The 12,735-nt window shown below is 47.7% G+C and overlaps 1 protein-coding gene across 1 annotated transcript in view; it reads left to right on the top strand.

Annotated features, from left to right (window-relative positions):
• The window catches only part of LOC132585650 (digestive cysteine proteinase 2-like), a 46,507-nt gene extending 34,043 nt beyond the window's left edge, over positions 1-12,464 (top strand). Inside the window, exons 7-11 of the mRNA XM_060257504.1 lie at positions 2,051-2,244; positions 3,757-3,848; positions 6,180-6,341; positions 7,688-7,877; positions 12,161-12,464. Coding sequence (XP_060113487.1) covers positions 2,051-2,244; positions 3,757-3,848; positions 6,180-6,341; positions 7,688-7,877; positions 12,161-12,348 — 826 coding nt within the window. The 3' untranslated portion in view covers positions 12,349-12,464. The remainder of the gene's footprint in view (positions 1-2,050; positions 2,245-3,756; positions 3,849-6,179; positions 6,342-7,687; positions 7,878-12,160) is intronic.
• Positions 12,465-12,735: the final 271 nt, after the last annotated feature.

Genomic DNA, 12,735 nt, shown 5'->3' with positions numbered 1-12,735 from the left:
CTGACATGTGGTAGTTAGGGCTCGGAACCCTAGTTGCAAAGGGGATGATTGTGGAAGAAGACAGGGAAGAGAAATGGTATAAAGGTATGTTCCAGAGACCACATGGCACAACCACCACACTGAAGCTAAGAGCGTCTGGGTCTGGTGCGCCTGGATTGCAGTTGTCCTAGGAACCTTGTACATATAACCTCAGATCTGATGGGGAAAAGATTGGGCTATGCATGCAATAGCTCTGTGAAAGGGCCCTAAGTTCTGCAAGGTGGCTGCACCATGTTTCTTTAGGTCACCCTCTGCTACTGAGCTGTAATTATTCCACTGGGTTGCTTCCCTACACCTTTGGTTAAGCATTGGTAATGTGTGTCATAGCAGCCCTGTTCATATCACCTTCCTCAAGAGGGATAGATCACTTCTAGGTAGAATTGCCAGCCTCCTGGAATTTAAGGTTGCCAAGTCCAATTCAAGAAATATCTGGGGACTTTGGGGGTGGAGCCAGGAGACTTTGGGGGTGGAGCCAGGAGACATTGGGGGTGGAGCCAAGATCAAGGCTGTGACAAGCATCATTGAACTCCGAAGGGAGTTCGGGCCATTCCATTTAAAGGGACGGCACACCTTTTCAATTCCTTCCTTCCATAGGAAATAATGAAGGATAGGGGCACCTTCTTTGGGGGCTCATAGAATTGGGCCCCCTGGTCCAATCTTTTTGAAACTTGGGGGGTATTTTGGGGAGAGGCACTAGCTGCTATACTGAAAGTTTTGTGCCTCTACCCCAAAAAACAGCCCCCCAGAGCCCCAGATACCCACAGATCAATTCTCCATTATTTTCCATGGGAATAAATCTCCATAGGGAATAACAGAGTTCCCAGCAGACATTTCCCTCCCCTCCCCTCCCCCCGCTTTCTAACGACCCTGAAGCAGGGGGAGGGCCTCCAAAATGGGGGATCCCCTGCCCCCACCTGGGGATTGGCAACCCTACTGAAATTAGAACTGATATCCAGATTATAGAGATCTGTTCCCCTGGGAAAAATGGCTGTCTACAACAAAAACAAAAACAAGCCAGGTTCCCTCACCACTCTGGTGGGGGGATTTGGGGGGGCATTCAGAGGGAGGGCATGAATGTCACGCCATATGCTGATATCACCCAGAAGTGATGTCATCATGTCAGTGACAGTGGGGGGGTTTGGGTGAAACGCTATGGTAAATTTGCCGTCAAACCGTAGAATTTTGTCCCAAAACCAGACCATTCCTGCATAGCGTCCCTGTCGACGTCATTGCATCAGTTTAGGGCAGGGTTTTTCCTGCCGGACAGCTTAGGGTTGCCAAGTCCAATTCAAGAAATATTTGGGGACTTTGGGGTGGAGCCAGGAGACATTGGGGCGGAGCCAAGAGCAAGGGTGTGACAAGCATAATTGAACTTCAAGGGAGTTCTGGCCATCACATTTAAAGGGACTGCACATCTTTTGAAATGCCTTCCTTCCATAGGAAATAATAAAGGATAGGGGCACCTTCTTTTGGGGCTCATAGAATTGGACCCCCTGGTCCAATCTTTTTGAAACGTGGAAGGTATTTTAGGGAGAGGCACTAGATGCTATACTGAAAATTTGGTGCCTCTGTCTCAAAAAACAGCCCCCCCCCAGAGCCCCCGATACCCGCGTATCAATTCCCCATCATTCCCTATGGGAATCGTTCATGGAGGTGCATGATGGCTGTGGGGGCGGGGGGGAAGCCTGTAAAACTGGGTATCCCCCTCTGAGACCTGGGGATTGGGAAGCCTAGGCCAGCTGGGGCCAGCAAGCAGAAGCCCCCACAACTGCTTGGACCTGAGACTGGCAACCCTACTCGGGGCTTAAGCCAAATGAAGTATGCTCTGGTTGAGGGCATGGTGCAGAAAAAAAGAGTGAAACCTATGTTCCACAGCACTGTGACCCCTATCTATATTGGGGCTCTCCGTGGCTGTTTTTTTACCATTTAGATATGTGCATGTTTTGGCTATAATGTTGACCACGAAGGCCACCAGCTGAAGCTGACCTTCACTGGCACCTTCTCTTTCCAGATTTGTCCACTCGAAGAACCGTGCCAATCTCTCCTTCAAGCTGGCTCTGAACCACCTGGCAGATCTCACACAGGATGAGGTGGCTGCAATGAGGGGGAAACTCAAAAGCACAACTCCCAACAATGGGCATCCTTTCCCTCATGAGCAATACATTGGCCTCATCCTGCCAGAGAGCATTGACTGGCGGCTCTATGGTAAGTGTGGGGGGGGGTTAGGAAGTCTTCTAAGGTAGAGGCAGTACTGAAGTCTAAAGCAGAAGGAAATTTCTCCTGTGCCCCATTTTCCAGACCACTGATGATCATTCCTATATCCTCGATCAGTTTTCCATGCTAGGAGGCCCAAATGGAACACTTGTATTGAAGGCCCTTAAACTGGATCTCCCAGTGCTTTTTAAATAGTTAAAAGCAGGTATGGGAACAGAAGGAGGGGGGAGGTATGTTGGGTCAGGCAGTGGGGTTAACCCTTTCCTCTGCACCTTGATTGAAATCACACACACACCCCCAATTGTTATGTTTATACTGTAGAAGTCAAAAAGACTGGCACCCTTCTCTCCTTTCCCTCATGTATTTAATTATTTGCTGTAAAATAGCTGGGAGGCAGAGAGAACCCGTTAATGTTAGCTCCTTCCCTTGGTTGCCTGATAACCAGCAGGAGGGTTGGGGGGGCAGAAGCCCAGGAGAAAAATTAAAAACAGAAACAAGGTCTTGTCTACTTACAGGAAGTTCTAAAACAGAGTTTCCGGAAACTCCTAGAGCTACCCTTGTAACTTCCAGGTAGCTCTAGGAATTGCCAGGGACTCTATGTCAAAACTTTCTGTCAGTAGACAAGACCTTATTTTTAATTTCTCTCTCCAGGATTATTGCTAGGGTTGCCAAGTCCAATTTTAAGAAATATCTGGGGTCTTTGGGGGTGGAGCCAGGAGACATTAGGGGTGGAGCCAAGATCAAGGCTGTGACAAGCATAACTGAACTCCAAAGGGAGTTCTGGCCATCACATTTAAAGGGACAGCACACCTTTTCAATGGCTTCCTTCCATAAGAAATCATGAAGGATAGGGGCACCTTCTTTGGGGACTCATAGAATTGGACCCCCTGGTCCAATCGTTTTGAAACTTGGGAGATATTTTGGGGAGAGGCACTAGATGCTGTACTGAAAATTTGGTGCCTCTACCTCAAAAAACAGCCCCCTCAGAGCCCCAGATACCCATGGATCAATTCTCCATGATTTTCTATGGGAATAAATCTCCATAGGGAATAACAGAGTTCCCAGCAGACATTTCCCTCCCCTCCCCCTGCTTCCTGATGACCCTGAAGCGGGGGGAGGGCCTCCAAACCAGGGGATCCCCTGCCCCCACCTGGGGATTGGCAACCCTAATTATTGCCCACCCACTGCCCGTTTCCCCCCTGTTGAGGATTTGCCAGACGAGGGCTGAGGTCTTGCATCATAACTGAGCAAATGGGAACACCAGCCGTGGCTCTGATTCAGTTAGGGTTGCCAAGTCCAATTCAAGAAAAATCTGGGGGCGGAGCCAGGAGACATTGGGGGTGGAGCCAGGAACAAGGGTGTAGGTTCCCACATCTGCATCCGTAACAATAACGTATTCATTTGGAGAACTGATGTAGTGCACGTCCAGAGACCTTCTAGGCAAGAGCTTGTGTGCGGTCCAGAGACCCTCACTCACTCGAGGACTAACTCTGTTGTGTTCAGGAGCTGTGACTCCAGTCAAAGACCAGGCAGTGTGTGGTTCTTGCTGGAGCTTTGCAAGCACAGGAGCTTTGGAAGGGGCTCTTTTTCTCAAGGTGAGTCTGTCTGTTTCTTTGCCGGGGGGTGGCACTCATTTCTTATCTCGTCTTGGAGAGTGTTGTGGACAGAAGGCGGCCTTCAGGGATGCTCCAGATGCTTGAAGTGCAAGCCGGATAAGATGCTGGGAGTTCTGGGAGTTTGGTGTTCTCTTGTAGGATCAAATTGGCCAGGATGCTGGGAATTCATATAGAGCTTCCAACCATTTTTCTCCTCAGTAGCTGGTTTGCATGGCCTTGGTCTGGATTGGGATTGCAGAGCAGAAATGGGCATGAAGCCTCTCCCTCACACATATTTTTCTGGACTTCTATAGGGCTACTTGAGCTCTGGGATGCCAGCTTCTAGGTGGAACCTGGGGATTCCCTGGAATTAGAGCTTATCTCTAGAGCACAGCGATCAGTTCTCCTGGAGAAAACTAATGTTTTGAAGGGTAGACTCTAAAGCATTGTACCTTACTGAGGTCCCTGCCCTTCCAAGACTACATCCCTAAATCTCCAGGAATTCTCCAGCCTGCATCTGGCAACTCTACCCTGCCCATCCTGTGCCAATGGCCAATGGTGCCAAGTACTGGTCCAGAACGCAGATCAGTTCCCCTGGAGCAAATGGCTGTTTTGGAAGGTGGCATTATATGGCATTATATGGAAGGTGGCATTATATGGCATTATATGGAAGGTGGCATTATATGGCATTATATGGAAGGTGGCATTATATGGCATTATACCCTGTTAAGGTCCTTCTGCTCCCCAAATGCCACCTTCCCCAGGTTTCACCTCCTCCAGATCTCCAGGCATTTCCAAAACTAGAGCTGGCAACCCTAAATTGGTGCATAAATATACTGTTTTATATTTGGCTGCTTTGGGACAGAAAAACAGCATGGAGGAGGCTTTACCTTTTGTATATTTCCAGCAGGTGCCTGGGCTTGGGTTTATTGGGAGGGGGGCTGAAATTAAGAGCTTCATAACCAAAAGTGTTCGGTTCCCAAACGAGTGTATCAATAACACATTGTTTGTTTATGTTCAGAATAAAACTAAATTGGTCTTAGAGGTGCGACTTGACTCCTATTTTGTTCTGCTACTTCAGACCACTTGGATCTATCTACGTTGTTTGTTTGACTGTTCGGAGGAGGGGGTCAAGTTCCCAAGCACACATTCTCTCAGCTTGCCAAAATTCTAGTTCATATTTTCCTTTTTTCTTTTTTTTTTGGACATTCCTAATCTAAACAAATGCTCCTGGATTTAATCATTAGGTAATCTTGGTCTTTATTGCGGATCGAGCATGGCAACTTAAAAACCAAACGTTAATGCGATAAAATAACAAACTGTAGAAGCACCGAGCGTAGCTTACTGGTATTTTGACAGTATTGTCTTTCAATTCGTGAGTAAAAGTTGCGTTTTTCTTTCTTTTTTTGAAACGTAAGAACATAAGAGAAACCATGTTGGATCAGGCCAATGGCCCATCCAGTCCAACACTCTGTGTCACATAAGAACATAAGAGAAGCCATGTTGGATCAGGCCAATGGCCCATCCAGTCCAACGCTCTGTGTCACATAAGAACATAAGAGAAGCGTGTTGGATCAGGCCAATGGCCCATCCAGTCCAACACTCTGTGTCACATAAGAACATAAGAGGAGCCATGTTGGATCAGGCCAACACTCTGTGTCACATAAGAACATAAGAGAAGCCCTGTTGGATCAGGCCAGTGGCCCATCCAGTCCAACACGCTGTGTCACATAAGAACATAAGAGAAGCCCTGTTCGATCAGGCCAGTGGCCCATCCAGTCCAACACTGTGTCACATAAGAACATAAGAGAAGCCATGTTGGATCAGGCCAACGGCCCATCTAGTCCAACACTCTGTGTCACACATAAGAACATTTATTTATTTATTTATATTTATTTATTACTTTACATTTATATCCCGCCCTCTCCGCAAGCGGACTCAGGGCGGAACATAAGAGAAGCCCTGTTAGATCAGGCCAGTGGCCCATCCAGTCCAACACTCTGTGTCACATAAGAACATAAGAGAAGCCATGTTTGATCAGGCCAATGGCCCATCCAGTCCAACACTCTGTGTCACACAGTGGCAAAAAATTTATATATACACACACACTGTGGCTAATAGCCACTGATGGACCTCTGCTCCTCAAAACGTATTCCTCAAAACCTAATTTTCCACAGTAATAGTTGCCGATACTCACTCATTAGAGCAACGTTTACATTTCCTACCTGCATCCAAAGGAGCCCCTCCTCTTTTTGGTGTCCTGTTGCTGAGGGCAGAATGTTGCTGCCTGGAGCTTCTTCAGAAACTGATGCTGGATTTCCCACTCTCTAGACCGGCCAGCTCATCCCACTGTCTCAGCAAGTCCTCATCGATTGCTCCTGGGGCTTTGGGAACTATGCCTGCGACGGCGGTGAGGAATGGCAGGCGTATGAATGGGTCCTGAAGCATGGAGGCATTGCCACCACAGAGTCCTATGGGCCATACAAAGGCCAGGTGAGTGGGGGTATCAGGTATCACCTTACACTCTTGCCTGTGTGGGAGCAGAACATGGAAGCCAAAGTCCCACAGAATCTTGTATTCAGATGGCTGCTGCCCCTGAACATGGAAGTTTCATTGTGGCTAATGCAGGGGTCCTCAAACTTTTTAAATAGGGGGCCAGTTCACTGTCCCGCAGACTGTTGGAGAGCCGGACTGCCGTTACTGTACAAGGCCGCGGGCCGTCAGTTCTCCGTCTTCTACATCTCTCTCCCTTCCCCACACCACACACCCCGGCCTGGGAACTCACCTCACCTCAGTATCACCTCACACTCTGTCTCCGCCACCTCAGCCCAGTGCCGGAAGTGTGCGTTGCTAACGCGAGTTTAGGTCGAACGTCACTTCCAGTCTGATTTTGCCATAACCCGGCGGGCTGCATAAACGTCCTCAGTGGGCCGCATCTGGCCCGCCGACCGTAGTTTGAGGACCCCTAGGCTAATGAATATTAAGAACATAAGAACATAAGAGAAGCCGTGTTGGATCAGGCCAACGGCCCATCCAGTCCAACACTCTGTGTCACATAAGAACATAAGAGAAGCCCTGTTGGATCAGGCCAATGGCCCATCCAGTCCAACACTCTGTGTCACATAAGAACATAAGAGAAGCCATGTTGGATCAGGCCAATGGCCCATCCAGTCCAACACTCTGTGTCACATAAGAACATATGTATATATATATACATATACACACTTACACACACACACACACACATATATATACACACTGTGGCTAATAGCCACTGATGGACCTCTGCTCCATATTTTTATCTAACCCCCTCTTGAAGCTGGCTATGCCTGTAGCCGCCACCACCTCCTGTGGCAGTGAGTTCCACATGTTAATCACCTTTTGGGAATATTGATGGAACGTGAATCTGTCTGATCCCTTTTTTAATACGATCTGTGCTAATCACTACATCCACTGGTGGGCAAATCCCACAATTTAATTGCTCACTGAGTGAAAAAGTATTTCCTTTTCTCAGTCCTGGACCTATTCGTCAACTTCTTTGCGTGCTCCTAAGTTCTAGCTAGTATTATGGGAAAGAAAGAAAGAAAAGTTTTCTTCCTTTTCTCCACTGCATGCAAAATTGTATGCACCTCTGTCTTGTCTCTCTTAATCATCTTTTGTCTGGGCAGAAAGTTTCTCTGCAGCAGGACTGGATAGTAGTACAAAAGAACCAAAACGTTTCCAAAGAATGTTTAGGATGGGTGTTATGTTGGTGGATGGGTTTGTGGAATTTTCTGCTTTGCATACTGTTGTTATTGTTAACCGTCCTCTCTCCTTGTCATCCCACGCTCCCCAATCAGAATGGCTACTGTCATAGCAACAAATCGGAGCTTGTAGCCAAACTTTCACATTATGTCAACGTCACCTCTGGGAATATCACTGCTCTGAAGGCTGCCATCTACAAGCAAGGCCCTGTGGCTGTTAGCATTGATGCTGCCCACCGAACTTTCTCTTTCTACTCCAGCGGGGTCTACTATGAGCCCAAGTGTGGTGAGTCGTGGCTGATAGTATTGCTGTTGAAAAACTGTAAACAAAAGCTAATATTCTTGGATGCTTCCCAAGGACGGTCATGGTAGTTGACACTTAGATCAATTCTTCAGTCGCTGTTGGTCCACCCCAGGCTTCTGCTTTTGTCAGATCAAGTGATCCGTTCCCCACCAGTTGCTGTGTGGCCACATTCTGACCCGCGCCTCCCTCCGATTTCCCTCGCATCTACTTGATCTTGTTTTTTAGTGATCAAGTAAACATGAGGGAAATTGGAGGGAGCCATGGGTCAAAATGCAGCCGTGCAGCAACTGGTGGGGAATCGATCACTTGATCCAACAAAAGCAGAAGCCCAGGGGTGGACCAGCAGTGACTGTGGAATTGGTCCTCATCTCTGGTGGCTACCTCCATTATGTAAATACTTCCTAGTTTGTGTTACTAAGATATTGTGTTCAACTAACCAGATAGATGCACACAAAGCTATTAGATCATTGGTTTAGCAAGGCCCTACTTTGACTAGGGCTTTTCTACACTGGAGTTTGAACATGAGCATATGAAGCTGCCTTATACTGAATCAGACCCTGGGTCCATCAAAGTCAGTATTGTCTACTCAGACTGGCAGCGGCTCTCCAGGTTCTCAAGCTGAGGTTTTTCACACCTACTCGCCTGGACCCTTTTTTAGTTGGAGATGCTGGGGATTGAACCTGGGACCTTCTGCTTCCCAAGCAGATGCTCTACCACTGAGCCACCATCCCTCCCTTTTTTGGCTACATCTCAGCTTTGCTGCTCTTGCAATTTTCATTTGTACCCTTTCCAGATAACCTTTGCAGCAACCTTAAAAAATAGAAAAAATTGGGGGGAAATGATCAGCAAGCCATACCGTGTGTAAAGGAGGGGCAGTTAAGAAGCTGAGCTGCGACCCTTTTGATCCCCGTGCTTCTCTCCATTTTCGCACAAGTTGCCCCGGAGCTGCGAGTTGCCGCGCCGTTCTCCCGCGGCAAGCAGAAACTGCTTGGAAGAGGATCCTGCTTGCTGTGGAAGAGCACTGTGCCAATTCACAGCTCCGGGGCAACTTGTGTGAAAACGGAGAGAAGCCCTGGGAGCAAAAGGGCTCTCCACCCAGAACAAGCCTCATGTGAAATCAGTCCTAGTTTCATGTAGAGGTCTTTCATATAACCCTCTACCTGGTCCTTTTAAATGGAGATACTGATGATTGAACCCAGGACCTTTTGCATGTAAAGCAAATGCTCTACCATTTAGCCACAGCTGTGTACCCATTAGGAGTCAGACACCTCTTTACAGATTTGTTCCCTTTTCAAGGGATCAGCAGTCGAAAACACAGTATTAGTAGAGTAACAATGGCTATAACTTCATGACCATGAAAGGTAGCTGTGAAGTAGTCTGTTGATGCTGTGTGCTCAAGTTGTTTGTCTTTGGAAAAGGGGGTCAAGGAAGTGCTTCTGATTTAATTAATTAGAGAGGTTAAGAATCACACCGCTCTGCAGAGCATCAGCCAGGCACCAAGCTTATGTGGAGTTCAGAACTGGCTGTGTGCAACGTAATTCACACTGATAGACATAATTTGATACGATGCCACTTTATAATAAGCAAAGGGTTTTGCTGTATTTATCTAATTCATCCTCATTCTTGAAAGCAGGTTGTTAAGAACATAAGAGAAGCCATGTTAGATCAGGCCAGTGGCCCATCCAGTCCAACACTTTGTGTCACATAAGAGAAGCCATGTTGGATCAGGCCAGTGGCCCATCCAGTCCAACACTCTGTGTCACATAAGAACATAAGAGAAGCCATGCTGGATCAGGCCAATGGCCCCTCCAGTCCAACACTCTGTGTCACATAAGAACATAAGAGAAGCCATGTTGGATCAGGCCAATGGCCCATCCAGTCCAACACTCCGTGTCACATAAGAACATAAGAGAAGCCATGTTGGATCAGGCCAATGGCCCATCCAGTCCAACACTCTGTGTCACATAAGAACATAAGAGAAGCCATGTTGGATCAGGCCAATGGCCCATCCAGTCCAACATTCTGTATCACGCAGTGGCCAAAATTTTATATATATATACACACACACACACACACACACACATATACACACTGTGGCTAATAGCCACTGATGGACCTGTGCTCCATATTTTTATCTAACCCCCTCTTGAAGGTTGCTATGCTTGGGGAGGGACGGTGGCTCAGTGGTAGAGCATCTGCTTGGGAAGCAGAAGGTCCCAGGTTCAATCCCCGGCATCTCCAAAAAAAGGGTCCAGGCAAATAGGTGTGAAAAACCTCAGCTTGAGACCCTGGAGAGCCGCTGCCAGTCTGAGAAGATAATACTGACTTTGATGGACCAAAGGTCTGATTCAGTATAAGGCAGCTTCATATCTTCATATCACCACCTCCTGTGGCAGTGAATTCCACATGTTAATCACCGTTTGGGTGAAGAAGTACTTCCTTTTATCCGTTTTAACCTGTCTGCTCAGCAATTTCATCGAATGCCCACGAGTTCTTGTATTGTGAGAAAGGGAGAAAGGGAGAAAAGGACTTCTTTCTCTACTTTCTCCTTCCCATGCATTATCTTGTAAACCTCTATCATGTCACCCCGCAGTCAACGTTTTATTATTGTTGTTATTATTAAGAAGGGAGGGAGAGACTGACTGATTGACTTAAGGTTCCCCAGCTCTATAAATAGAGCCAGTGGTGCCAGCCGGTTTGCTTAAAAGCCAGAGAAATGTTTGCTGGAAGCTTCTCAGACTTCCCATCTGTCACCACACACAAGCAGCCACAACCTGTCCTTTTAATGTCTTTGATGCTGCACAGATTGTTCCTGTATTTTCCTCTTGTGCCTTTCAGGAAGCTCTTTCATATATCAACTCTTTCCAGCCACAGGCAGGACATGTCACACTCTGGATGGCCTGAGTTGTTCTGTCTAGGGCTGAAGCAGGATTGGCCACTCTCAATACCAAGAGCTGTAGCAAAGCACAGACAGCACCAAACCCAGGTGCCTCCCACAAACTTACGTGGAGCTCTGCTGGATGAGACCAGCGTCCTGCTTCCAACAGTGACCAACAGCCAGGTCCTTCTGGGAAGCTCACAAACACAGTATTCCTGCCCAGCATGCAGAACTTAGATATAAGACTGGGGCTAAAGGAATTGCAGGAGGAACTCTCATGCCTCCCCCCCCAAATCTCCCACTTGACAAACTTTCAAAATCTTCTGCTGAGTCACCTCCTGTGTTTTTGCTTCTGTAAGTGAGTCTCAGCTGCTCTTTCGTTCTCTGCTTCCTGGAAGAATACTCCGTCCTCATAGAGTTGCTTCAGGTTAAGTCACATTACTCTGCGTAACAGGGAAGTCCATGTCTGTGTGGGACTATGCATGTGGGACAGGCATTTTACTCCTGCGGATTCTCCTCTATTAATGAGGACTATACATTTATCTATCCCAGCTGGTAGCTGCTGATAGAACTATCCTCCCTGAACTGTTTCTAATCTTCATCTGCTCATTGCGTTCTGTGGTAGTGAGTTCTAGAAAGAAATTATGCATCGCCTGCAGGAGTGTTTTTGTCAGTTTTCAACCCATCTGCTCCATCAATTTCATTAAATGCATATGAATTCTAGTTAGGCTTCCCAATCCCCAGGTCCCAGCGGGGGATCCCCTGGTTTTACAGGCTTCCCCCCTCCCCCAGCCAGCTGGCCAGCGGGGGAAGCCCCACCCCCACAGCCATTATGCACCTCCATGAACGATTCCCATAGGGAATGATGAGGAATTGATCTGCAGGTATCGGGGGCTCTGGTGGGGGGGGGCAGTTTTTTGAGGTAGAGGCGCCAAACGTTCTGTATAGCATCTAGTGCCTCTCCCCAAAATACCTCCCAATTTTCAAAAGGATTGGACCAAGGGGTCCAATTCTATGAGCCCCAAAATAAGGTGCCTCTATCCTTCATTATTTTCTGTGGAAGGAAGGCATTTTAAAAGGTGTGCGGTCCCTTTAAATGTGATGGCCAGAACTCCCTTGGAGTTCAATTATGCTTGCCACACCCTTGCTCCTGGCTCCACCCCAATGTCTCCTAGCTCCACCCCCAAAGTCCCCAGATATTTCTTGAATTGGACTTGGCAACCCTAATTCTAGTATCAAGGAGAAGGAGTCAGATGCCTCCTTCAGAGGAAAAGTCACCTCATAGGAGGCTTCAGCGTTCTTGCCATCTAGCCACCTTGCATTGCTTTGCACAATCTCATTTGCTGAAGCTTTGTTTTGTACTCTACTAACTTGTAGTCCCTTTCAGGAAACAAGAGAGGTGAGCTTGACCATGCAGTCCTCGCTGTCGGTTATGGAGTCCTCCAAGGAGAGCTTTATTGGCTCATCAAGAACTCCTGGTCTACATACTGGGGTAATGATGGCTACATCCTCATGTCCATGAAAGATAACAACTGTGGGGTAGCTACTGATGCCACGTACCCAGTTGTGGCATAACCACACCGTGGCAAGCTCCCAAAGATGTTCTACGCCGCTTCCTGCTCCAAATGAGGTCCTTCCATCTCCTACATTTTCCCACCCTATCAGCACACTGGAATCATAGCCACAGAACTAGCAGAGACTTGAAGATATTGGATTTATATCCCGCCCTCCACTCCGAAGAGTCTCAGAGTGGCTCACAATCTCCTTTACCTTCCTCCCCCACAACAAACACCCTGTGAGGTGGGTGGGGCTGGAGAGGGCTCTCACAGCAGCTGCCCTTTCAAGGACAACTTCTGCCAGAGCTATGGCTGACCCAAGGCCATTCCAGCAGGTGCAAGTGGAGGAGTGGGGAATCAAACCCGGTTCTCCCAGATAAGAGTCCGCACACTTAACCACTACACC

This window comes from Heteronotia binoei, chromosome 17 (genome assembly GCF_032191835.1).
Source record: "Heteronotia binoei isolate CCM8104 ecotype False Entrance Well chromosome 17, APGP_CSIRO_Hbin_v1, whole genome shotgun sequence".
In the NCBI taxonomy this organism is placed as follows: domain Eukaryota; kingdom Metazoa; phylum Chordata; class Lepidosauria; order Squamata; family Gekkonidae; genus Heteronotia; species Heteronotia binoei.
This window is presented reverse-complemented; position numbering and strand designations above follow the sequence as displayed.